Genomic DNA, 25,962 nt, shown 5'->3' with positions numbered 1-25,962 from the left:
GCTCAGCATGAAAACCAAACTACATTTTGCACACACAAAACAAAGTCTGCCTGGAGCCATATATCAAGTGCACCTTTGACCCAACAAGGCATTCAGAAAAGGCCCTATGCTGGATGCCGGCAAGCTAAGGTAGGGCAAAATTGAGCTTTTATTACTAAAAAGGAGAAGGGGGTAGAATGTTCAAGGTCTTATAATTATTATTAGAGAAATGAATGAAAAATGTTTTCGATTGATAAATTCCCTGAAAAGTTCTGCAGCACAAAAGCAACAGCACCTTAGCACTGAGCAAAGAGCCAGAGTGAAACCAAGCACCACCTTTCCATCACGAAAGCTTACCAACATCAATAAACACAAAGTACAGTCTGTTCTTAACTTTTTTTGTTGCTGTTTTTATTGTCATTAACAGCAAAGCTAAAGACTCTCGGGTGGATGTGTTTGGGGTTTTTTTAAGCGCTTATCTCCCCATTGTCTCTTTGTTTGAAATAGCATGAAAGCAAATACAAGGCTGGGCTGTGGCACTGCTAAGAAGTTCCACCACAGGACCCAGGTCCTGGCAGCCCAACTTACAGCACGCTGAAAAGCTCCCTCTAGTCCACACCAACTCCAGGCAAGCGGCAGACCGGGAGACAGAGCCTCTCCTTCTCGGTTCTTGTTACCATCTCCCTGAAACTATCAGCGCTTGCTATTAATTTATCTTCCTGCAGCGAAAGTGCTTTGTTCAGTACCAACCATGCTTCTGTCTCGCTTGCGCAGCTCTTTCTTGCGGAGTGAAACGGGGGGCATGTAGCGTGCTAGGAGGACACAGTGCTAACATACTGCCTTTGTTTCGCAGACTTGCTAACAAGCACCGCGCTGAAATGAAAACCTTTCAGGGGAGAAAGAAAATGTCAGAAGATACACTATAACCCTGACCAGGCAATCTGAAAGCTACTGTGAGCCTCTTAAGGGAAGAGAAGGGGCAAAGCAGGGGAGATGGCAAAGGAAAAGAGGAGGAAGGACACAAGGGGAGAGTCAGGAACCTACAGGAAGTCGAACTCCCGGGAGGAGGCTTTAGATTTCAGAATTCGGAAGCAGCAGCCTGAACCTCCCGTAGTCCTAGCTCTGGGGAAAGAAAATACTGCTATTAAACAATACAAAGGGAGAAGGAAGATAAACTGGATTTACATAAAAGTGTTTATTTCAAAGCACTCCACGACGCATGGCTGAAATTGGGAAAGGTGGTATCTATTTACTGCCATCAGATTCCAGATGTAGAAGTTCAATTAATTATCCAGAAAGGGCACTTCTCAAAAATGATTTAGAAGGAGGGTAAAGGGATCAAATAATGCACATTTGTTGTTAAGAACTTTGGGACTAGCAATAACCTATTTACCTGCAACAGCACTTCCAAAAAGACCCATGTTTCTGTATTTACCAAATGGCAATCACTGCCATAAAGGACAAACATACACTTCAAGACCAGGATGGAAAGCCCTCAAAACTCAGAACTGCGTTTCCCCAAGTCTCCCTTTCCCACAAATTACTATATTAGAGATTGCAATTAGCCACTGAGTGACAGGTCCTAGCAGTGGAAGTCTCCAAGACAATTCTCTTTAACAGGCATACCAGTACTGGATGAAAATGCCTCTACAGAAACAGAGCAAGAGGTCTGGTCAGCAGTGCACCGGGCAGAACATACATAAACATTGTCTGCCCCAAAGTCTAGGCTGTATTCTGTTTTACTTCACACTCATCTCCTGCTTTGAAAGTGTTTCACCACTTGGTTTGCCCACATTTATTTGAAGTGAGAAGACCTCAGTGGAGAGAGGCCCTAGATCTGATAATGTCCCAGACTGCTGTCAGCTATAACAACTTCAGCATCACCTAATTTGCAACTGCACCACACTAGTTACTATTAAAAATAGAAATGTACTGAACATGCATGTCTTCATGTACCTTCACACTCAAGTAGGAGAACCCCATTGGCATAGCCCTAACGCAAAGAGTAAGCCTCCCTGAACGTTTTCAGCTCAGACCTATCTTCCCCTTCCTTCCCATTCCTGCAAGCAGCAGGTGGTTTTGACCACTGGGCTCCACAGATCATCAGATCCTTTCACATCTTCCCATCTCTAACCTGCTTCTCAGACAACAGTCACTTTGCCAGGGACTTCCCAGGCCCTAGCTGCTTCTGGAAACCCCCTTCAAAAAATAGAAGGGGAGAGCTGTTACTATCAAACAGGGGTGGGGGAGCAAGGAGGGGACAAAGCAGGACACCTCACACCTGCCTTGCTCTGCATGTCCTCCTTGCGGAGAGGAAGATCCAGAGGGAAAGCATCTCCTGGACTAGCACCCAGCAATAAAAGAGGACTGGAGCAGCAGGGAGGAAGGAGGTGACAGGCCCCCAAATCACGCTTCGCAATTCTGTCCCTAATCTCAACATCACTACACACCCCACATCATGCTTCTCTCTGCTAACCCAGGAGGGTCCTTCACTCTCCCATCCCTCCCCTTCCACTCATGAGGGGGAAGGAGCTTTCAATTCACGCAGCTGCATGAAAAGGCAGGAGCTGTAATCGTCAGGGAGTGACCACTTTCCTTCACATTTTAGCAAGCGGTCTCCCTGGAGGATTTGTTTCTTAACACAGCAGGAACGAAAGGATTATGTTTAAAAGGGTGAAATGAAAGAAGGGGGAAAAACATCCCACGACTGAGGAATGCCAAACTGTCACAACGGCATCAACCGTTTCCTCAGCAAGCCTGAGACTCGGTGTGTGCAGAATAGCCGCGGCTGGGGGAAAAAAAAAAAAAAAAAAAAAATCTGTCAAAGTAAATGGTTCCATCCTCAGAAAAGAGGCCTGACGAGTTGTTTGGCACAGAGGCTTCAAATTGTTTTCTGCTGTTGTTAAACTCAGGCTCACAAAGGAGATCAAAAGGCAACCTACCTTCCCTCGAGAGCATCCCACCCTTACAGCCATGTCAGGGCTCTGCAGCCTTTGACAGACTTCTGGCAGCAGTTAGGAATCTGCCTGTTTACAATCTCTCTGTCTCAAAGAGATGCCAATTAGTTTCCCCTCCGCAAGCTCATCGGTTGTAGGCTGCGCGGCATCTCCTCCATGCTGGGATCAGAGCTGGAGCCCCGACGCTACTGGAAGTGACGGTCACAACTGGAATTTGACCTGTCTCAAATCTAGGCCAGGCTTCTGGCTTAGGGTCACTTGGCTCTTACACAACCAGTACAAACAGCTGAAATCACTGTTACCTGATTGCAATCAAACAGCAGTTGCAATAACAAGCAGGTGAACTTTTCTTCTCTGGTACTCCTTCCATGATTAAGATTAGAGCCACCTTCCCACCCTGCTCCTTCCAGCCCCTTATACCCAAAGCCCTTCCTCTGCAGATACATCTCTGAAAATGGTTTCCCTGCCACAGACCATGGAAGCACATCTGGGCTTCCCTACTCTGTCTGCCATTTCTTCTCCCTCTATTTGCCGTCAACACACGTCCACTCACCAGCCTGCCATTTCAGTTTCATCTGCTGGTTTACGCATGCTCTTTCCCCCTCCCTCCATGCAGTCTGTTAGGTTCAGTTGCTTCCCTGCTGTAACTCACCCGACCCCGAATTTGATGCTTCCTCTCTTCATACTGCTCTTGTAGTCCTGAACCAAGTCTCCTACTCACCAGACAGCCCCATTCATCTAACTTGCTCTTTGCTGTCCTCTGTCTCATCAGCCCCTTACCAAGTCCGATCCCTCCAGCCACCACCTGGCCCCTTCCCACCTCCCCCATCAGTCCTTCCCACACCACCATCCTACAGCCCTGATGACTTGTTATCTCACCCTTTCTCTCCCTGATGTGACTGCTGAGACTGATCCACTCTCCTGGCCTCACACCCCCAAGTGTCTGAGCTAGTTTTCTCTACTACAGATCTCTCCCCACCTCCTTTGGCATCACCAGCTCCACCATCCGCTGCATTTATCTCCAGTCTGATTGAGTGTTGCATCTTCTGTCCCAACGCACTGCCTCTCAAACTCTTCTGGGTGCCCAGCATAAAGGAGCCTCTTCACAGCTCATGCAGAACCAGACAGTATTTAGTTCAGGGCACAGTATATTTATAACCCCATGTCAATGATCAGAAAGCAGCAGCCTCCCCAGAACACACAGTGGAGAACGCTAATCAGTTTTCCATAAGGAAATGGCAAACTGAGCTATGGGAAACTCAGCAGTCTGGATTTACACATGGGGGAATATCAAAATCACTTTCATTTTGACTGAAAGAGTCATAACCCCGCATTTCTCCAAGAGCCGAAACCAAACTAGAAACAGAGCACGTGTCAAAACCATACAAAACTACAACTTCTACATGGTTTTGATGCAAAACAATCTAAGCAGGCTGGCAGCCTACAAATCCTAACGATTTTGTGGACAAATCTGGGGCAAGTTTAGAATTTGTAACATAGCGTGTTACATGTCATTTTAAGTTTCACTGTGAATATTTTTTTAAGCAGAACACCAGTGGGCTCCGAGCACCGCTCGCAGCGTTTCTTGCCAAAGCAAGAGCCAAACGAGCAAAGCCACAGCTGGAAACTGGTTCCACCATTAATCATTTTGCGTTAAAGAAGGTCAACGTTAGGGCCTGGCTGCCTCTGCCAGCAACTGCTCGGCGGGCCTAGGTGCAGGAGCGGGAGATGTTCAGCATCTCCTAAGACGCCGAGTCTCCCTTTTGCACAAGATGTTCACAAAAGCGATCTTGCAGAAAGAGGAGCACCAGATGCAGGCTCTGACAGCAGATAGAGGCCTCGTGACGGTGGTCAAACCTCCTTCGACCTGCACCGACACGGGCGGTCTGGTCGTCGCCCGACACCGCCCTCAGCCGCTCGCTTGGCCCGGGAGCCCCAGCCCCAGCAGCGAAGGAAGGGTGGGGAGATCAGAGGCTCTTTCAGTCCCACGCCTCGTCCATCCCCTCGAGCTTTGGGCTTGCAAACAGGTGCCCGCTTGCACCTCAGGGGAAGCGGCAAAACGCGGGCAGGGCCCTCTGGCACCACAGCCACGTCCCCTCCCGGGCCCGGCCGCAGCGCCGCGACCCCCGAGCGCACGGCGGGTGGCGGGGGGGGGGCCAGGAGGGGACACCCAGCCCCGCCGGTCCCCAGAAGGCGCTCGGCACCGCCGCCCCGGGGGCGGCTCGGGGCCGGGCCGGGCCGGGGGGGCCGCGGCTCCCTCCCGCCCGCTCCCCGCCGAGAGGAGAGAGAAAGCGGCGGCGGAGACTCACGGTAAAGCAGGGCTATGGCGCGCAGCAGCACGATGCGGGTGAGCCAGAAGGTGCCGGGCGGTAGCGGCAGGGCGGCCTCGCCGCCGCCGCCCGGCCCCGGTCTGGGCTCCGGCGCCGCCGCCCGCCCCGGGGCCTCGGGGGCGCCGCGCCGCGCTGCCGCCGGCCGCTGCCTCAGCGCCGCGCTGGGCGCCGCCATGTCGGAGGCGGCAGCGAGCATGCGTGCGGGGCGGCCCGCCCCCACCCCCGCCCCCGCCGCGCCGCGTCCCCCCCGCCCCCTCCCGCGCCCGCCCGCTCCCGCCCGCGCCGGGGAGGCCCCGGGGCCGCCTCAGCGCCCACCCGCGCCGGGACCGCGGCTGGGGCCGGGGCCGGGGCCTCCTCCCGCTGCGCAGCCGCCGCGGGGGGTGCGGGTGTGTCCGTGGCGAGAGGGACGGGTGGGTGCCACTGCCACGTACGGGTGTAACCGTGACAGAAAGGGACGGGTGGGTGCCACAGCCACGTACGCGTGTAACCGTGACAGAAAGGGTCGGTGCCGAAGCCGGTTAGTGATGTATCTGCGAAAAGAATCAACCGTTTTGCACCAAAGCCAACTCTAGGCGTATCTGTGGGGAAAAAAAAAGAACTATTTTTTTGTTCAGAACGATCTCTGGAAAGCGGTGTGCAAGCGCAAAGCCTAAAATCCAAGCGGAATTGCCCCCCAGCCCCTTTCCCGCGTCCCGCGGCAGCGCCAGGCGCAGGGGCCCTGTGCGGCCTGGTCCCGGCAACCTCGCCGGCACCGTCCGTGTTCGCGCCCGTGTGGGACCGCGAAACGGTGCCGCGGGCGGGTGGGCGCGCGTCACGCAGCACGTCCAAGCCAAAACACGCAGCGCCGAGGCTGCCCATGCTGCCGTGCGTTCGGCTCACGGCGCTGCGTTGGCGTCTGTCCCTCAAGAATAGCTTTGAGTTGAGTTCCTCCAGCTTTTGAGGTTTGCTTTTTACGATACTCCCCCGATTTCTGCTTTGTGTGCAATTGCAAAACACTTGACTCCGTGTTGAGGTTCTATATATCGGGGGTCTTTTTTAGCAAAAACATTTTAATGAAACAGCCAGAGGCTCAGCAGTCGTAATTGATGGGTTCGGAGCTGCATTCTGTATCCTATTTAAGTAAATACCGTGGTGTTAAATCGTTCGATGGTCTCTGAGAAAGTATCTGTTATCAGGTGTAACATTATTCAATGCTTTTCAGACTCTAAACCAGTTCCCTATAAATGCCTCTTTTGTTTTTCCAGTTTCCCATCACTGCTGCTTGCATTGTTCTCGCTAGAAAAAAAGTACATAATGGTGCATTGTATAGGGAAAGAAAAATAACCTATTTGTTAAAGGCCTCTGCTATATTAGATTTTCTCTTTCACTCTCCCTTTGGATTAGCCACAAGGTTTGGCTAGATAAATTTAAATTGATGTAAACTAATGATTTCCTTTGTGAGGTCTTTATGAAACTTTTACAGCAAATTCCACATTAAATGTAAATGTCTGTAAAACAAACTGGATAACTGAGGAAATTACTGAGGAAAAGTGGAGGATTTAGTCAAAAGATTCCGCAAAAAAAGGAATAATTGGACTTGGGAAGGGAACGTTGAACTCAATCAGTTTTCATTGCAAAAGATCCCTCTGAAACCTCCAGCTACGCAGGTTGGGACAGTAGCATGAGTGAACACCGAACTAAACCAAGCCGAACTCAGGGGACAGCTTGTGTCAATAGCACCTTTCAACAATATGAGCTGCAAAGTTTTAAGTGTATTAAATTGTATAAAAATGTTGTTACTCTAAAGGACTGATCCAACTCTCATAAAAGGCAATAAAAACCTTTCCTTTAGCTTTACTGGGAGATGGAACAAGCTATAAAGGAAAACATTTAATAAAATGATAAATTAGAACATTCAATTACCTTCTTTCTATATTCTCTGAGTGCATACTTGCATACGGTTTCATGCGAATGTCGTCTGTGTTTGGTTTTCCGCTCATTTATTTACTGTCAACTTTTAGATATCATGTTCTGATTTTTGCTCACATTCCTTCTTTTCTAATTAAGGTATCGCAAAAGAAAACTACGTAAAAACCAAGTGAGTAACAAAACAAGATATTTAAGAGTGAGGCTCTGCGTCTGAAATCTCAAAGGGAAAGTGATTCATAAATGTCGGGCTCGCAGGGCCGGCGCTAAGACATCATTGATGCTGATCTTCATTCAGCAAAATACGAGTTGCCACGTCCCCCCGCCCCCGGGCCCGACCCTATTTTGCTGTGTTCCAAACAGCTGCAAAAGTGACAGCGAAACAAGCATTTACTGTCACAGCACCCAGCAGCTGTCCCCACTAGCACCTCAACCCTGCTGTCCCTGGCACCCTAAATTGCTCTGTGTTCATTCAGGTCTAGTCTTTTGCCCCTCTTGCTGCCAGGAATTGGGTTTAAATAAAACAGAGACAGCGAATGTGTGCAGAAATGGCTATTTTGTAAAGCAGCGCTAAGATTTGGAGGCTTCTCTAAAGAAAACATACATTCACTTATATATAATACAGTTATACACAATCCCACTGAACGCTCAGCTGTGTTTGCTAAATGAAAGATGGGGTCTCACAAAGAATGTGGGAAAGTCCTTCTACTATTTAAGAATTTTCCAGCCGTAATAATTTTTTCCACTAAAATCTCTGATCCTTCCCTATGGAATTTTGATCTTTAACTCCAGGGTTAGCAGGATTAAGATGGAAAAGGATTTTTGAAGGAAGGTTTACCATTTTTCTCCTCCATAACGGAGGGTGAAGGGGTGCTGATTCGGGAGAGGGGTTCCTACGCAGTAGCATAGGACACACCATTCATAATCACAATAATCGTAATTAATAGAACTGTGGTTCTCTGTTATTCTGAAAAGATGTGGTCTGGCCTGTGTCATGCAGGAGGTCAGAGCAGATATTTGCCAGTGTCTCATCGGGCCTTAAAAGTGTGATACCTGCATGTGTGTCGTAGATCTCTCAAAAGCATATTCTCTGTGTCGCTGGTAACATCTTAGAATATTTGAACAGAAATAACACATTTAAATATCTTTTCCTTTCCACTGTTTCTGGTTTCACCTATACATTTTTTCCAACAGTGAAAGAGGAGGCTGTCCCTGCCAGTTTTGTAATCCCTTTCACCTCTGGTTCTTCGGGTGCCAGCACCACAGTGCACAACTTCAGGCTGCGAAAGCTGCAAAATAACTATGGTTTGTTCTGCATTTTTGACTTTTTCAGCTGGGATATTAAACAATTAATAATCATAAAAACATTTGTTAGTAAGGGTTTATTTTATTACATTTTTGCAGAAATTCCTTTCCAGACCAAATGTAACATGTAAAGATTTTCATGAACCTCTCATTGCCATTGACTCGCACGGTAATCAAGACTTTCTAAAAATAATGGACCTTTTTCACTAATATCTCCTGCAAAGGTCAAACCTGGAAGAGGGCTCAAGAATCGCATGCAATCCTCTCCATGTGCCTTTTGAGCAGGAGAGAGCTCAGCGGAGTCCTGCCCAGTGCAGGTGTGCAGCATTTCTTGTACCAATGCCAGATAAATGTTCAGGGGTTGGAAAAGAGCTGCTGGGGGACGTGATCCTGCATCACGGTTGTCCTGCAGCTGCCAAACTATTCCATCCAGAAACAGGAGGGAGCATACAGTAATTTTGCACTCCTGCTGTGCAGGTGACAGCAAAGATTTTGAGAGCACAGCTCAGCACAGTGGTGGGAGCTGTGGAAAAGCCTGGGACTAAAAATCTGATGTGTTATTAAAATTTGCAAATAGGTTCTGTCATCCTTACTCCTCCAAGTGGATCTTACTCCTGAGATGGCTCCGTGGATTTCAGAATCAGCTGGAGCAGCACGGTTCATCTCATGCGAATGGATGACAAATTTTGGACCTAAATGGGTGATCTGCAAGCAGCTAAGCTCTATAAATTTAGTCCTAAAATTGCATGAGCAGGCACTGGTCTTGTGCTGGAGCCTTCACAAGCACACAGCGTGGGATTGGACCCAATGTTACAGTCAGTCTGCGGAGCAAAGCTCTCGGCTCTTCTGCTGCTATTTTAATTGAAATTAATTGAAAATTACCACGGTTCTTTTTCTTCCTGTTAGAAATCGGTAGCTTTCCCAAAAAGGATTGTACATTGTTTCACAGAAATCTCTGTGCTGCCGCTGAACTGCTGTATCCTCTGGGCAAAGCATTAATCCTGCAGATGTCAGAGGCTTATTTTAACACGACGCATAGGTTATGCTTATCTGATCAGGGGTTGTTTTTTTTCCTCCCTGTAAGGCTCTTTCTATTTGCTCTTTGAAATTCCCATGTAAAATCAGCTCACAGTTCAAAGGCAGCCAATTTTTGAAAAATGGTAACTTTACCACTTGATCAGATTAAGCCTTTGGCAATACAGCCCACCTTTGGGTTGTGCATCCGCCCAGCCAGGGAGGGAACGCAATGCGTGTGCACGCTGCAGGAAACCGGCATCGTGTACCCGGTCGTGTGCAATGTTCCCACCTGCTCTCATGCTCTAAAAATGATTCCCCGTCTTGCACTGGAGAGGAAATGTCGCCTTCCCTAGCGTTAGGTCGGCTCTGTCCTCCCTAAGGGCAATGCACACGCATGCGTATTCCTGCAGAACGGAAGCAGGCATGGTAAAAAGGAACCAGGATGGGAGGTCAGGACACCTCCGTCTCGTGGTAATTCTGAGGGCAAAGGGAATCTTGGTGCTTCCTTCCCAAATCTCTGTCTTTTTTCTGGAAACGCTGATGTCGGGCTCTGCCCTGCAGCAGGCCAGGGAACGGTACCTTGCCATCTGCATCTCCAGGGGTCTGTGCTCTGCTGTGGTCTCTCTGAGAGGGAAATTCAGAGCAGGATTTGCAGCACCAGCCTCCCTTCGGACCTGTAGAGATCTCCCCGGAAGAAATGATGCTGACTGTGCTGCAGCTGAGAAGGGAGAAGCAAAAAGAGCCCTGTTACCTTAAAGAATTGGGGCAGGGCAGACCTGTACCAAAACTTGGCCCTCCCAGACGCTACAAGACTGATGAAACACTGGTTGGAAGAATGACTTATATCATCTTCTGTCCTCAGGGGTTCAAGATGTAAATTATGACCTCAGTGACAACAAGTAGGGAAATCTGAGACGTGGGTCATCCTATCACTTCCTCGCAGAGCACTCTGCTTTCAGGGGTTTCTGCTTTCTTTTGCTCTCTTTCTTCTTTGGCCTCAGAAGCCATGAACAGTGAGGGAAAAACCCCTTCCTTCTGCCAAAGTCTAAGGGATATGAACCAGGACACAGCATGAGCCAGAACCCACAGGCAAACAAAATTACTGAGAAAAATAAGCTCCCACTTTCTTCTCCTGCTGAACTGAAACCATAGCTTACCCGTACTTGATCCTTCAGCCCCTCTTGAGTCCTTCTTCCCCTTCTGATGCCTTCTCCCCAGTCAGCTGATAGTTTCATCCTATCTCTGTGTAGCTCTTCTGCTTTACTATCCTAGTATCACTTCTTTGGATCAAGACAGATAAGCATTAGGGTAAGCGTGGAGGACACATCATTTGGGATCACTGCAAGACCTGTCCTGCAGCCCCATCATTTGCCCATTCCTGTGCAAACCTGAGGAAGCACATTACTGACTCTTCTGACACACAGAATTCGAACCTCAGGCCCCATAAGATGAATAGCACCACCGGAACCTCCTCGTCATCCCAGTGTAGTCTCTCGTGAAACTGGAGCCACTGAAGTTCCCCAGTGTTCCCACCTGTGGTGTCTTACACCCCCTCCTCTCCCTGTGTCACCTCAGCTTCTCACAGCCATCCACATCTCAGGTCAGCCTGCAGGGCAGGGCAATGCTGCTCCCTCCATCAGCTCAGCTGAGAACTGAAGCTCATGAGACACGAAATGGTTTGTGCAAGATCACCTAAGCAGATGCAAAGCAGGAAATGTAAACTGCTCAGTCAGGCTGCAGGCGCTAACTTTTCCACATACTCATCTCTGGAATAAGAGGGAGCAACTCCAGCGTGGTCCTCCTTCTACTTGCATTTAAGAAGGAGGGATTTGTGTGCGTGGGCTGGAAAATAGTCTGTAATGGTGAGGAATTGAAGCAATTCCCTGCCCCAGGCAAAGCTGCGGAGCTGTGCAAGGCGCCCACCACATGAGTATGAAGAAGAACGGTATCTCTAATCCCTGCTTTTCTTGGGGACGTCTGCTGCAGGAATTTGCCTTGTAGCTGAAGGCAGAGATTAGAGTATGGGGCCTCTTGTTTCCATTGCTACCTCCATGGGCTTGCCCCAAGCTTGGAGTGTCCCGTAGATCCTGTCCCAGCCTCAGCCAGGCAATGAAGCTTGAATCTTCTGAAGAAGATACTCCATAGAAGAGACTGTTTTTGAAAAGGTGGACTAAAACCAGTATGTTATTGCTTTGATTCAGCCATCTCTGTGATAATACAGTTTGCCTGACTCACAGAAATTCAGTAAGGTGAACTTGTCAAAAAGCTATGAGATCTTTAAGAGAGGCATTATAGAAATGTCCATTATGTATTTGTCAGCTGAGGAAAAAAAAGTTCTGCCAAGTGTCTAACAGCACTGCAAAACCACTGGTCCAAAGCCCACGGAGTCAACAGAAATCCCTCCATAACCTCATGCAGCTTTGTATCAGGCCCTGGAAGAGACGTTCAGTTGTTCCCGTTTTGCAAGTCCAACATATATACTATGTCTTGAGTCTTAAAGGCAATATTTGTTTAAAATTATACTTTGTAAAGTAATAATAAAAAAAGATTCTGTCCAAAGGTAACTTACTTGGTGACTCTGCAAGCTGAAAGCTGAAACCTAGAGTAATTACCCAAATAAGGAAATGAGAAAAATTTTCGGTAAAACAAAATCATGGTTTGTACTTTATCGGAGTATATTCATTTTCCCATAGTATGGATACACATATTCAGGCACACGCAAATGTAATTGGTGTTACACTTAAATTCAAAGCATACTTTTTATTTCAAGATGATTATACGTTGCAGTAAATAAAATGCTCTCAAAAAACCAGTGTTGCTGCTATTTTTTAAACACTGGAATGCTTGAGGCATTTGCAGGATTTCTATCTTTTTCTGTAAATCTTGTATTTGACCTCGTGTTTCCAGGGGTAGTGGGGCAGGGGCAGGGGGTGGTGGTGGTGGAGGGGTGCAGCAGATAAAACTGGAATTTTTAGAGTTGCTTTTTTCCAGGCACAATTAGAAGGTTGGATTCCGCGGATAATTAGAATCAAATGCTCCAAATAAATGCTGGAAAACAGGGCTCACTTCGACAGGGGAAACCCTCCGAGTGAAGCCGGGAGAGGGAGATTTTTCTTCGGAAGCGGGACTGCTCGCGGAGAGGCCGGCGCCGCAGCCGCGTTTTGCAGGGGGAGAGGATCCCCGCGAGGATCCGCTCCTCGGCCGCGGACGCGCAGGGCCGGGGCGCCGCCGCCGCCGCCGTCGGAGAGGAAAGAGCTGCGGGGCAGAAAGAGGAGAAACGAGACGGGGAGCGGGGACGCCCGGCGGCTCCGGGGAAGCGGAGCGGCTCGTTTTGATGCTTTCCAGCAGTTCGCCGCTTTCCTCCGCTATCTGCAGTTTGGAGAAAGTAAGGAGAAACTACGCGCTGGGGTGTTGCGGGGCAGCGCACGGGGGCTCCGCGCCGGCTCCCGGGCGCCCCTCGGGGCCTCGGGGCGGCTCCGGGAGCCCCGGGCACCTCCGGCCGCCGCCGCCGCGCACCGAGCCCGGCTTCCCCCCGCGGAGCCCTGCGCGCCCCGCGGGAAGGGGGTTTGGGAAGAAGCGCTGCTGAGCCCGGGACAGCGTCCGCCCGAGCATCCCCGGCGGCCCCGGGAGCCGCTCCGCACCTCCTCGCCGGGGCGGTCCCGAGCTGCGGAGCTTGCAAAGGGGCTCGGCCCCGGCCCGCACCCCGCTGCCCGGTGCCCCGCGGAGGGGAGGCCCCTATGCGCGACCGGGGAGGGTGTAAAACACATCCCGCAACCGGGGGGTCCCTGCCCGCCCCCTCGCCACGCGGAGGGTGCTGGTGCGGGGCACCGCGGACCCCGAGCCGCCTCGCTGTGCGCTGCTCTGCTCTGCCGGCGGCCCCTTGCGCGGCGGCGGCGGCGGCGGCGGCCCCTGTCCCGCGGCGCGTCCCGGCGGCGGCGCGGCAGGAGCGCGGCGCGGAGGGGTGGGGCGGGGCGGCCGGGAGACCCCGCCCCGTATGGAAATGAGCCCCGCCCGCCCCGCCAATGGGCAGCGGCGCCGGGGGCGGGGCCGCTCGCCCTCGCCTTAAAGTCACTTGTTGCCGGGGGCCGCGTTTCGCACTGGACGTGGAGCGCGGCGGCGGGCCGGGCCGGGCCGGGCGGCGGGCGCGGGGCGCGGAGCGGAGCGGAGCCGAGCCCGGGCGGCGGGCGCGGCGCGCCGGAACTGCGAGGAGAGAGTTTTTTCCGGCTGATTTCCACGCGTCTGTGGGATTCTTTTTTTTTTTTTTTTTCTTTCTGAATTTACTTTTTTTTCTTTTTTTTTTTTTAATCTCGTTTTTGGGGCGCCCGCCGAGGGGTCCGCGCGTGGCCCTGCGTGCAGCACCGCGCTGCCCCGCCGCCTTCTCGCGCCCGGGCTTCTCCTGCCCGTGTCCCCATCTCGCCCCTTTCCCCCTCCCCGTCTCACCCCCCCTCCCCCCCCGCCACCAATGCTCAACATGACCGAGGAGCACGACAAAGCGCTGGAGCCCCCGTGCAGCCCCGCGGGCACCACCAGCTCCATGTCCCACGTGGACTCGGACTCGGACTCGCCGCTGTCCCCCGCCGGCTCCGAGGGCCTGGGCTGCGCCCCCGCGCCGCCCTCGCAGCGCCCGCCCGGCGGCGCCCCGCTGGGCGCCAAGGTGGACGCGGCCGAGGTGGACGAGCGCTTCCCCGCCTGCATCCGCGACGCCGTCTCGCAGGTGCTCAAGGGCTACGACTGGAGCCTGGTGCCCATGCCCGTGCGCGGCAACGGATCGCTCAAGGCCAAGCCGCACGTCAAGAGGCCCATGAACGCCTTCATGGTGTGGGCGCAGGCCGCCCGCAGGAAGCTGGCCGACCAGTACCCGCATCTGCACAACGCCGAGCTCAGCAAGACCCTGGGCAAGCTGTGGCGGTGAGTCCTCCGGGCTGCCTCGCTCCGCATCCCCGCGGTGCACCGCTCCGCGCCGCGCACCCCCTCCGCGCGCCGCCGCTCCGCGCGCCGCCGTCGGGGCTCGCGCGCTGCGCTGCGCTGCGCGGCCGGGGGTACGGGGAGCCGGCGCCGGCCGCGCCTGGGGCCGCTCCCGCAGGGACCCCGCGGGCAGCCCGGGATGCGCGTCTGGATTCTCCCTCCCAGCACCACCACCACCACTTTCTTTTCTTTCTTTTCTTTTTTTTTTTTTTATTTTTTTGCATCCGTCTCTTCTTTCCCTGCCCGCGGGGGATTCTTGAGCCGTTTCAAACTGAAGTGCAAAAATCCCCCGGAGTGCGGTCGGCACCCTGCAAAAGGACCGGCCGGTCCCTGCTCCAGAAAAGCCCCCGTGCAGGCGCCCGCAGCGGCGGCGGGCTCGGCGGGGCGCCCGAGCCCGGCCCGGTCCCGGTCGCGGTCCCGGTGCTGGCCCGGCGCTGGGGCACGCACGGGTTTTCCCCGCTCCGTCCTCGGGGATGTGCAGCCTTGGACCCTCTCCTCTCGCGGCCAGGGTTTCCCACATCCCTGCTGCTGGGAAACTGCTTTTTTTTATTGCTTCTTTTACAACTTTTTTTTTTCCGAAACTATGTTCCTTGCTTGCTTGCCGCTTTGCAACCAAACAAGCCGATTTTTAGCAGCTACTTTATTCTGCTCTGTAACTTCCCTTGTTATCTGTGCGCTTACCTGTTCCGTGCTACCCACCGCTGCAAACCCTCCTGCTGGGCAGCACCTGAGCGTGTTCCGCGCCCCGGGCTCGCAACGAGCTGCGCTTCGCCGCGTGCTGCAGCGGGCGCGTCTCGCTGCACCCAGACTTGCGTCTCCTGCCCGCTCCGGCCGGCGCAGTTCCCGCTGTGGCTCCCGTTTGCACAGAGAGGTCTGGGTGGGAGAGAGTCTTAAAAGAAATAATCCCACCACTGTTGCTTTTGTGGTTTCTTTGTAAGCACCACACAAAGCTGGAAACGACGCTGTTTGTCGTGGCGAGGGGATGGCATTTCTGGGACAAACATGGGAATAATGTTTAGCAAAGGGATAAAAAGTGGCATTTAAAACGGAGTGGGGGGGGGATTTTGTTTTGCCCTGTTGTCAATGTCCATAGTGGAAGTTTTTTTCCATGCCTCTCTAGTATTTTAATACTTTTTTTGTGGCATGGTTTAGCTGCTTCTTTTTTGTCACAGAAAATTTGTTTTGCAATTTGCTTTCTGTTTGCCCAAGTCAGTGCATGGGAAGTGGGGATATAAGTCTGAAAATAGACCGAGAGCTTCTAAGGAAAAGACATTAACTTTGGATTTTTTTCCTCCTCCTTTTTTTAAAAAAAAATTCAAACCAGTTTGTTAAGCGAAAATGAGAAACGTCCCTTTGTGGAAGAAGCCGAGCGGCTCAGGGTCCAGCACAAAAAGGATCACCCGGATTATAAATACCAGCCACGGAGGAGGAAAAGCGTAAAAGCTGGGCAGAGCGATTCCGACTCGGGAGCCGAGCTGAGCCACCACGCAGGCACCCAGATCTACAAGGCAGACAGCAGCCTGGGAGGCATGGCAGATTCCCACCACCACGGCGATCACGCAGGTAAAGGGGCCCCGCGGGCAGAAAAGCTCCTGGCTACCCGAGATGTTCGTTTGTGGAACGAGCCTGCGGCAGGCACGGGCTCGCTGCCCCCCCGGATGCATGTGCATGAAAAATTGTGGGGTTGGGACCTTCCAAAACTGGGAGTCGTTGCCCCAAGAGCTGTGATTTTTGCACCGGGCCATCAACGTGGCCACGGTTTTAGTTAGTGCTTATAGTCAACGGTGCGATAGGAAATCCCCACGGCGCAAAGGGATCCCGGTTTACCAGCTGGCCTGGGAGCGGGGAGAACTAATCGAGAGGGAATAAGGGTTAATTATGCCCTGGCGCTGCGCGGGATGCCTCGGGGAGCAGCCCCTGGAGGTGAGACCGCGTTTCACCCCAAAGCTTCCCGATTCCCCGGCAGAGCTTTGAATTGGCAAACTGTGAGTGTTGACAGATTCCAAGAGGATTGCTAACGTCCGGTAACTTCAGACATGCCTGGGCTCTTACCGAGCCTGTCTGCGGGATCCCAGCCCCTTCCCTCGCCGCTCCGCCAGGAGGGGCTTTGCTGCCTCTCCGAAATCGGGGCTCGCTTTGCGCTGGGTCCCTCCAAATCCCACCCAATTCTGCTTCCCGTCGAGAGCCAGCTTGGGCGGCCGGGATTTCCCGCGATGCCCTGGTGAGCGACCGCGGATGGGCCGGCGTGTGGTCCCCGGCTCCTCCCTGGTGGAAACCGTCCCTCTTGCAGGCAGTTTGCCCCAAGCGAGGACTCGGTGCCCGGCATGGTCATTGCGGGGGCATCAGCCAGCTCCGGCATGGGGCCGCAGGTTTAAATCCCCCCCTTCCCCTCTTGCAATAACGGGGGGGGAAACGCGTGCGCATGCTTTCCGGCCTCCTGGCGAGCCGGGCAGAGGGCTGGCACGGACGCTCCCGTGAAAGCCCCGCTCTCCTCCGTCCCCAGGCCAGACCCACGGGCCGCCCACGCCGCCCACCACCCCCAAGACGGACCTCCACCACGGCGGCAAGCAGGAGCTGAAGCACGAGGGCCGCCGCCTCGTGGAGAGCGGCCGCCAGAACATCGACTTCAGCAACGTGGACATCTCGGAGCTGAGCAGCGAGGTCATCAACAACATGGAGACCTTCGACGTGCACGAGTTCGACCAGTACCTGCCGCTCAACGGCCATGCCGCCGTGCCGGTTGACCACGGGGCCGCGGCCGCCGGCGGCTCCTACGGCGCCTCCTACTCGCACTCGGCGCCGGGCAGCGGCGGGGCCGCCCAGGTGTGGACTCACAAGAGCTCGGCCTCGGCCTCGCCGTCGGCGGCCGATTCGGGCCAGCAGCGGCCGCACATCAAGACGGAGCAGCTCAGCCCCAGCCACTACAGCGACCAGTCGCACGGCTCCCCCGCGCACTCCGACTACGGCTCCTACAGCGCCCAAGCCTGCGCCACCACCGCCAGCACCGCCACGGCCGCCGCCTCCTTCTCCAGCTCCCAGTGCGACTACACGGACCTCCAGAGCTCCAACTACTACAACCCCTACCCCGGCTACGCCTCCAGCATCTACCAGTATCCGTATTTCCACTCGTCGCGGCGCCCCTACGCGACGCCCATCCTGAACGGCTTGTCCATCCCGCCGGCCCACAGCCCCACCGCTAACTGGGACCAGCCGGTCTACACGACCCTGACGAGGCCTTAAAGGACGCGTTGGGTTCCCCGAGGTCTTCCCCAAAATATGCACTAATGAAGGAATGAAGAAGAGGAAGGCGGAGTGCCGTGTTCGTTTCCGAAGTGCCTCCTGAGCCACTGGGAACTCTGCTCGCTGCGACTGGATGTCCCCTCGCTTTGAGATTCTCCAAAAGGACAGAGCTCTATTTTTCTTTAATTAATAAAATAATAAAAAAAGCTAAAAAAAAAAAAAAAAAAAAAGGACCGGTAATTCCTTTTGAAGAAATGAAGGACAAAACCATTCAACTCCTCTGTGAGGACTGGACTGAACTTATTCGTCTTGAAAGTTGACAAGTGCAAAAATGGAGGGAGGGGGAAGAAAAAAGCCGTACAAGACTTTAAGGGTCTATTGCAATGTGAGAAACGGACCAACCTTGAGGGCAAGAACTCACTAGGACCAACTCGTAGGAGAAAGGAAAATCCAGCTATTCCGTGTAACAATCTTGTGGGAACAAACAAGTCTGGTGGGACCAACCAATTAAATGTCTGAAGTGTTTGTTTTTTAGTCAAGAGTTCTTCTAAGCAAGGTTTGGCTGTAATTAACATTTTGTTTTGTTTTTTGGAAGCTTAAAGTGTTTTTTTTTAAATCTGTTAAATATGTATTTATGTTCTGTATTATTTTGTCCTTTAATTAATGAAGTAATTTTGTGCAAAAAGTAGAATTTTAAAAGATTTTAAAGAGGGGGTGGGGAGGGAGCATAAAAATAGTGGAGATGATACAATAAAATGGTGTTATGAGTCTATAGATTTTCTGTGGTTTGGGGGTTTTTTTTGTTTCGAACCGCTGCAGCAGTCGTGTTAGAGGGCCTGAAAGAATCTCGGCATCGCACAGAGCCGGTCACGGACACGGAAATAAAACGGGCATGAAAAATAACGGGGGGGGGATGCAACGTGCAGGGCTTGCTGCAAATGCTACTAATTAAACTTGGAGGCTAAAATGATTGCAAAAAGGAGCAGGCAATGAGATTTTTTTCTGGCTACCTGCTTTCAGATGTTAAAATTGGATTTAAGGCATTGCAGAATCGTTGTACACTTCTAGAACCAGGACTACTTTAGAGAAAGATGTAATTTAATGAGAGATTATCAACTTCTGCTTTAATTTTGGCTTCTAGGGACCAGATATCATCCATCAAGCTGTGAAACTAAAATCTTCTCCACTAAAAAAAATGTTTAGGTACTTAGTTTTAGACTAATATTTCATCGATATATTTCTACTTCTTCCATTGTATGCTGAGCATATAATAACCATCTATTTTATGGTAACTTGTGCCTTTAAAAACTTTGTAAATCTAAAAACACATTTCAGAGGTTATCATCTTTTTACCTTTTCTATGTTTCCTACTTTTTCTAAAAATATTTTTTGCATATTTCCTTTTGGGGATGTGGGGGTGGGGGAAGATACAGAAAACTCATTTTTATGCAATCTATTTTTCTGTATAAAGTTTGAAAGACTTTGGCTGTTACTTATCTGTTCTCTTCACTAGCTTCTGACTAAGCAATGCTAACTTTTGTACAGATCAATTTGATAAAATTAAAAATTGCTTTTTATCAACTATGTGTTATGTTTTCTTTCTATTTGAGCTTATTTCTGTGCTGAAAAGAAAGTGAGAACACTGAAAGACAGTTGGACTATGCAGAATTAAATACATTGACCAAGGGTTTCTGTGTTCTCCTAATGTATTTTTTTCCCTCCAGCTCCTTAACCCTTGTACTTAGACTGTGTCTTACTACAAGTGCTGGGGTTGTGTTTGGGGTTTTTTTTGTTGTTGTTGTTTTTTTTTTTAACTTCCTTGGAGTATATTTCCATGCAAATAATCCCAAGGATTTCATTGAGCTTGCTCACGTGAGTAAGGGTTTGCAAGGTCAAACGGCATGGTTTTAAACCCAGTTCATTTTGTTCTGCCCAGCACGTAGGAATTTTACAGTAACAGATTCTGTTTTCTGGTTGGCGAGCTCTTGTAAATACCTCTTAATTATGATAGCAACCAAATTATATGTTGCATGTAGTGGTTTTTTTAAATGCAGTCATTAAAATAGCTACATTTGTGACTTTTTTTGGTTATCTAAACTAAGTTTCAGTTTGGTTTCACCAGTTCAGACCAACTGGTGCAAGACTGTCGGGCTGGGGCCTAATTGGGAGGAAAAGCTTTGGGTTTGGGACACTCGCGCTAGCCCCTGCCTGAGAAACGCTCGCGACTCGGCTGCGGTGCAGCACCGTGGAAAACGCCTTAACTTGGGGAAAATAAATGTGATGACAATTAATGAAGCTCAAGAACATTAACGAAGTCTGAACAACGGAGTCCCAAAGCAAACTTGCTGCTCGCAGGGGCTGCCAAGACATATCTTGCCAGAGTGTCTGTAACTGGACACCATTTTCTCTGTGCTCATTTACAAAACTGCTGGCAAAATGACTTTATTGCACTAAAAGCCAAAGCTGCAGAAGAGCTTGGAGAGGCGACTTTCTTTTCTTCTTTCTGCTCCCTCCGGTTACAATGCGGGTTTCAAGTCTTATCCCAGCTCATGCGAGAGAAAAATAGACGCATTTTGGCTTTGCCTGTTCTGCATGCTGATGCAGGATTTCCTCCCCAAAGCGGCATGGAGAGGAGAGAAAAAAAAGTGCAATAGTAAGATGGGGCTGTAAGTGCTTGTTTTTACTTTCTTCTTGAATTTTAACAGCAAAATTTACAGTGACTTCACTGACATCTGGGTCAGCTCCAAACCGGAGCTGAAATATCTGTATGTGATGTAAATCACCCTAAATATTGACGTTAAAGCCTGCACCGGAGCTGCTCCCGCCGGGGGACGCGGCTGACGGGAGGGGAGCTGGGGGCTGCACGTGGCCCGAGCCGGGGCCTCTGCACCCAGCAGGATTGGTCCCGGTGCTGAAGCCTTCAACCGCTTCCGTAGGTGCCTTTTGGGGAGAATAAACCCGGGAACGTGACCAAGCTGCTGCAGAGCTCCCGGGGGACGCGCGGGGCGCAGCGACGCGCCCAGGCTCTGCAGGACGGACCCGCGGACGCACAGGCGGGGGACGGGCTCCAGCGCTTCCCTCGCGCCTTCTCCTCGTCCGCCCTGCGTGTTTTCCCAGCTGCGGCTTTCCGGCGTCGAGCTCTCCGGGGTTTGCTCCGCGAGCGGCTGCGCGGCGGGGGCTCGGTGCCCCCGGCTTCGCGCCGCGCTGCTGCGTGCACCGCGTTGCACCGGCGCCGGCTGCGCCGCGGGGCGCTGCTGGCAGCTACCGCCGGGTATCGAGCCGGAGACGTTTAATTTAACCCAGAAGAGCTTTTTCTCCCAGCTCGGCCGCTCTCGCTGCAATGGTGAGCTCGAAGCAGCTATGCAACGCGTTACTGGCGTTTGCAGAAATATAGTGCTGGGCGTCTGCACAGCCCGGCAGGTGAAAGCGGCAGCGTACGGCTGGGAGGCCGCGGTGCAGCGCCCCGAAGCAGCTCTCGTTGGAGCAGCCAGCGCTGAAGAGGGACGTTCAGCTCTTTTTTTATTTTTTTTTTTTTTTGTCAGCCCACGGAGTAGGTGACGCTCACTGCAAATTTACTGAGTAAAATGCAAAGACGCCAGAAAATGGATGTTCAAGATGGTGGTAGGCAGGTAAAACTCATCACCCTGAATAATCCCGGTGACTCAGACTTCAGAGCGTGCTGGAAATTTCTAAGAGCGCCAGAAGTTCGTTCCCTGCGCCTAGACTTACACTTGAACACACCAGATTCCCATTCCATTTTCTTAGCAGAAAAACACGGATCTGCTGTACAGTTCATAGGCAGAGAAAAGCATTTTGATTTGAAATTAATGCTGTTTGTAGAAATGTTTTTCCTTCGTGCGTTGTTCTTTGCTTCCATTCTGCGTTTAGATGCAGTCTGCAGAAGCAGAAGTGATTTTCCATGAGCCGAGCGTCTTCCCGGCGTGAATGGCAGCATTGTGTGCCTCGAGCTAATTCCGACGGCGCTTACGCTGGCGTGACTCCGGGATGGCTCTGCACAAGTCAACGCCATCAGGTGAGACCAAGACCGGATTGTGACCCTTGGCTGTCAACAAAAAAAGGGCTCTGAAGATAATTACAGGAATACGCAAGCGAATAAAGTTCCTCTTTTTTATTTTCGGTGCAGGGAATACTGAATGTTGCTACTTATCTGAGTTGCTCAGATTGCGCTGGTTAGCACGAAAGAGGAAATTAATTTTATAGACCATATCCACATTCCTTCTGCACGGGGGAAAAAAGTCCCTTCCCATCCTCTTTATTATAATTTTTCCTGGAGTGATATCAGCTTTCATTACACATTTTTTACAGCCAGGTATTAGGTTTATGGCAGAGAAATTCCTCGGTGAGGTTCCTACGACAGCGTGCAGGTTTAATAACCTTCCGCCTAGGTAGAGCCGGGTCCCTCTGCCTGCGCATCCGCCTGGGCGCGCAGGCGTGGGGTTTGCAGCGGGGATCGCTCCGGCCCCGGGCTGCGGCGGGATGCGCCGGGAGAGCTGCCGCTGCCGCCGCGTCCCGCGCCGGGAGGGCGACGGGGGCGGGAGGCCTCGCGGGAAGTTGCTTTCTCCCTTCCCGACTTCCTGCAGCACGTGCGCGGGTTCGCAGCCTCTGCGGCGCGGGCGAAGGACGGTTCCGTGCAGCCGGGTGTGTTTTACAGGTCTGCGTTAACCCTTTTTTGCTCTCCGGCTGCTCTAAGGCACCAAGCAGGTAGGAAAGCCCGGCGTTCTTCCGAACGAGAGGACACTGCTGATACGCCAACCGGAGGGCAGCAAAAGCCGTTTGCTTTGCTTTTGCTTTTTCTTTGCAAAACTCGTAAGTGCTGATTCACCAGCGTCGGGGCCACGAACTCCCTTCGGCAGCGGGGAGCGGAAGCGGCGGGTCCTGCCCGTGCCGTGGGCGATGCCGGGGCGCCGCGGCCCTGGGAGCCCCGACCCGCTGCCGCTCACCTGGCTCCCGCGCGTCCCCTGGGCGCCGCAGGGGCTCCGCAAGCTGCTCTCGGGGGCTCGTCGTGCGGCTCCCAAATTAAAAAACCTGAAAAAACGGGGAAAAACGGCGCTGATATTGCCAAGCGCTTCTTCCTCCTGCCACTCTGCAGCCCCATCCCGTGCTGGAACAGCAGAGATTGAAGGCAATCCCAGCCAGCGCAACCGGCTTGGGGACCAGCTTCCGAAACCCCAACGGGGATTCCCAGGAATGTTGCTGCTTCCCTCCTTGCTCCCGCCCGGCTGGCATCACCCAGTCCCGGTGCAGCCGGCGGGGAGACGCGGGCGCGAGCGGTGCACGGCGCATGCAGCAATGGGCGATTAGCTGGGATGCGGCCGGTGCTCCGGCTGCTTCCCTGGCTTAGGTGGGAAGGGAGTTTATTTTCTCTCGGAGCCGTGCAAGAGCTGGAACGGGCGGCGAGGCCTTTCCGTCCAAGCAGGTGGTGCGCCCCGGCAAGCCAAGTGCCGTTCCCGCGCCCGGGAGCTGGGTGTCTCCTGCCCGGAGCGCCGCCGCCACCGCCATTCCCGTTTCCATTCCCGCAGGCTTCGCCCCGCGCTTGGGTTTGACCTGATTTCGCAAAGCCAGCGTAAAAAAGCCGGTGGGACACACTTCTTGGGGTTTCGCGCGGGCGCCTTTCGGTTTATCCCAACCCAATTAGGGATGGAGGAGAAGCCCCTCCTAAGGCGCGGGGGGGGGGGGGGTCGCTCCCGGCGCCGTGCGCGGGCGGGCAGCGCTCCGGGCCCGCGGCCGCCCCGGCAGCCCCGTGCTTCCCGCGGCTGTTTGTGCCTGCGTGCGCAGGCAATATTGTGACTGGCGGAGACGCGATATTAAAACATTTACCCAAAATACCTCTGCCTGCCTTTCTCCTCCCCCTTTTTTTTTTTTTTTCCTTTTTTTTTTTTCCGGGTCTAAATTCGCTACGGAGTGGCGGCGGTCCGCACCCAGGAAAGGGTTAAGCGTTCGGAAAGGTCTTGTTTGAGGTAGAGTGAATTTTAACCACCACACACATAACGAATGCGAAACAGCCTGAATCGCTGGTGAGGAGCCAAGCGCCCAAGAGAGGAGCTGCTGAATTTTAATGATTCATTATTGCGGGGAAGGCCTTTGTCTTCCTTTATCCGGTGCACAATAAAAGAATTAATTGGACAGAAAATGGCAGGGCAAAGAACTGACAAGTCATTAAGGGGCTCTGAATGGCTGATTAGGTGCACATTGGGGGTGGAATTTCAACTGCACTGTTTCAGCAAGGGCTCCGGAATAATAATGGCATGGCACAGTTTATATTTTGTATGCAGTACCAGAAAGGCCTTTATGTCGGCATTGTGGTGCTATTTATTATGCTGTCTATTTAGCCATTGTCGGCATTGTGTTTGCAATAAGAATGCGCAAACAAAGTTGGGTTTTTTTTTTCCTTCTTCCTTTTTTTTTTAACTTTGCAAAGGCAAAATAATTGGGAATCGGAATCTTGCTACATGGCGAGTTTTATCAATTTTTTTTTTTCTTTTTTTCCCCCCCGTGTCCAGAAATGGCAGTAAATATTTAGACTCGAGAGAAGCAGCTTCATCTATAGAAGGAAAAAGAACTAATAAACTTCTTTCACTTGCCCCTCGCCCAGAGAGCCGCCGTTCGGGGAAGCCCGGCGCAGCCCCGGCAGGCGACGGGGCGCTGGCCGCTTCCACACCCCGACGCCGGGAGGATGCGGCTCCGGGAGAAGCAGCCGGCCGGAATTATCGGTAGCTAGGAAGTTCCCCGAACATCTCGTGCACGCATCCTTTGAGCCGGCCTCTGCCGAAGTTGCGTTGCTGTTGTTCAGCAGCCGCCGGTGCGTCGTAACAAAACCCACACGCATGCAGGGGAGAGGAGAAAAACTGCCGCGCACGTTGGGTAGGTGTGATTTCTGATGAGGAATGCGCTTTTTTTTTTTTTAAAGAGGACAACAAATAAGGATAGCAGTTTACTGGCAGGTGTGCACACCGCCGATATTGAAAGTTTCAGGGAAAAGAAGAAACTTTAAAGAAAATGAGGCTTTTTTTCCTACGAGTGATTCATTACAGCATGACGAAGATAGAAAGCTGCCACCTTCACGCAAGCTAGAGATTTTTTTGCAAGGTAAAGGTTACATTTTTAATTTTGCTCAAAAGCTCAGAGGACGGGTTCGTTTTCGACACCGTTTTCCCCGTCCTCGGGCTGCAGCCTAACCTCGGTGCTGTTTTGCCAACCAAATGCGCACGTTCCCTCCCTCCGCCTCCGCCTCCGCCGGCTGCGACAAAACCATCGCGCTTTGCTCTCGCACAGCGCTCGTCATCCCGGGGGGATGCGCTGGTCCCGGCGGCCTCGGTAAATCCCCGCCGGGTTTCTCCCCCTCCGCCGTTGCCGGCCCTCGGTTCCGGCGCTCCAAGGGGCCGAGGTGGCGGAGCAGCCCCTCACCTGCATCCCGGCCCTGGCCCTTCGGCGCTTGCCTGCTTTTTTGGGCTAAGAACGGGTTAACTCTCCCTCTCGCTATTTGAAAACGTGAGAGGGGATTTGGGTGTCAGAGAGATGGATGAGCTGCAATCTGAAACTTTTTAGGTAAGAATAAGTGAGAAGGAAAATGGGGTTATTACAAAAAATGCCGTTCTCAGTAGAATACAGCCCTTCGGTAGTAATATTTTAAGAGGTACTTAAGTAGCACTCTTCGATCGGGAAAGTAAAGGCATGCATGTCAAACAAAAATAAAATCAAATAATAAAAAAAAAAAAGGAGGTGGGAAGGTAGCTAGTTCCACTGGAAATTGTAATGTTCCTCCCGAGACTTCAGCTTCTTAATGCTGTGAAAGGAGCGAAAAAAAAAAACAACCCACCACTGCCGTTTGCGCTGCTCCATTCCTGCTGCCGCTAATAAGGAGGCAAATGGAAAAGCCGCTATGAACGGCGCGACGCCGGGCGGCGGGGACACGCGGGTGGCCGGGCCACCGCCACCGCGCGCGGGGCTGGTTATCCGCGGGAGCTTCCCCGGGCACCAGGTGAGAGGCGGGAAAAGCTGGACCCAAGCTGCCGAACTGCAGGCGAGGACCCAGATCCGCCCAACGTTTGGGAGAAATCAGGCCCGCGAAAGAGGAGCGCGGAGCGGCGTCTCGTCCCAGCGAAGGCAGGGGAGGGTTTCGGAGCCAGATTTCGACCATCCCTCAAGATCCGCGTGTTCAAGCCCTGGAACAGCTGGCAGAAATCCACGGCTGCTTCTCGGATACAGAGAAGTTAAAAACGTATCTAAAACACTTAACATAATTC

The 25,962-nt window shown here is 52.4% G+C and overlaps 2 protein-coding genes across 6 annotated transcripts in view; one reads left to right on the top strand and one right to left on the bottom strand.

Moving 5' to 3' along the window:
• LMF1 (lipase maturation factor 1) overlaps nt 1-5,351 on the bottom strand; it is a 234,178-nt gene extending 228,827 nt beyond the window's left edge. For 4 of the 5 annotated variants that reach the window (XR_010885826.1, XR_010885827.1, XM_067306325.1 and 1 more), the window contains exon 1: nt 5,246-5,349. The gene's annotated coding sequence lies outside the window, so the exon portion shown is untranslated. Of the gene's footprint in view, nt 1-5,245 lie in introns of all 5 variants that reach the window. The other variant, XM_067306327.1, reaches the window with a different exon arrangement.
• Nucleotides 5,352-13,955: 8,604 nt separating this feature from the next.
• On the top strand, nt 13,956-19,279 carry SOX8 (SRY-box transcription factor 8). The gene is made up of 3 exons (XM_067306197.1): nt 13,956-14,401; nt 15,783-16,021; nt 16,962-19,279. Exons 1-3 carry the CDS (start codon nt 13,956-13,958, stop codon nt 17,696-17,698), a joined length of 1,422 nt encoding a protein of 473 aa, XP_067162298.1. The 3' UTR covers nt 17,699-19,279.
• The last annotated feature ends 6,683 nt before the right edge of the window (nt 19,280-25,962 follow it).

Source organism: Apteryx mantelli, chromosome 16, assembly GCF_036417845.1.
Source record: "Apteryx mantelli isolate bAptMan1 chromosome 16, bAptMan1.hap1, whole genome shotgun sequence".
Taxonomy (NCBI): Eukaryota; Metazoa; Chordata; class Aves; order Apterygiformes; family Apterygidae; genus Apteryx; species Apteryx mantelli.
This window is presented reverse-complemented; position numbering and strand designations above follow the sequence as displayed.

What these genes read in the sequence shown, in the direction of transcription:
- SOX8 (XM_067306197.1), top strand. Translation starts at nt 13,956, where the DNA reads ATGCTCAACATGACCGAGGAGCACGACAAAGCGCTGGAGCCCCCGTGC. An exon ending in ACCCTGGGCAAGCTGTGGCG is followed by an intron (nt 14,402 to 15,782) that starts GTGAGTCCTCCG and finishes AATTCAAACCAG; the next exon opens with TTTGTTAAGCGAAAATGAGA. An exon ending in CCACCACGGCGATCACGCAG is followed by an intron (nt 16,022 to 16,961) that starts GTAAAGGGGCCC and finishes CTCCGTCCCCAG; the next exon opens with GCCAGACCCACGGGCCGCCC.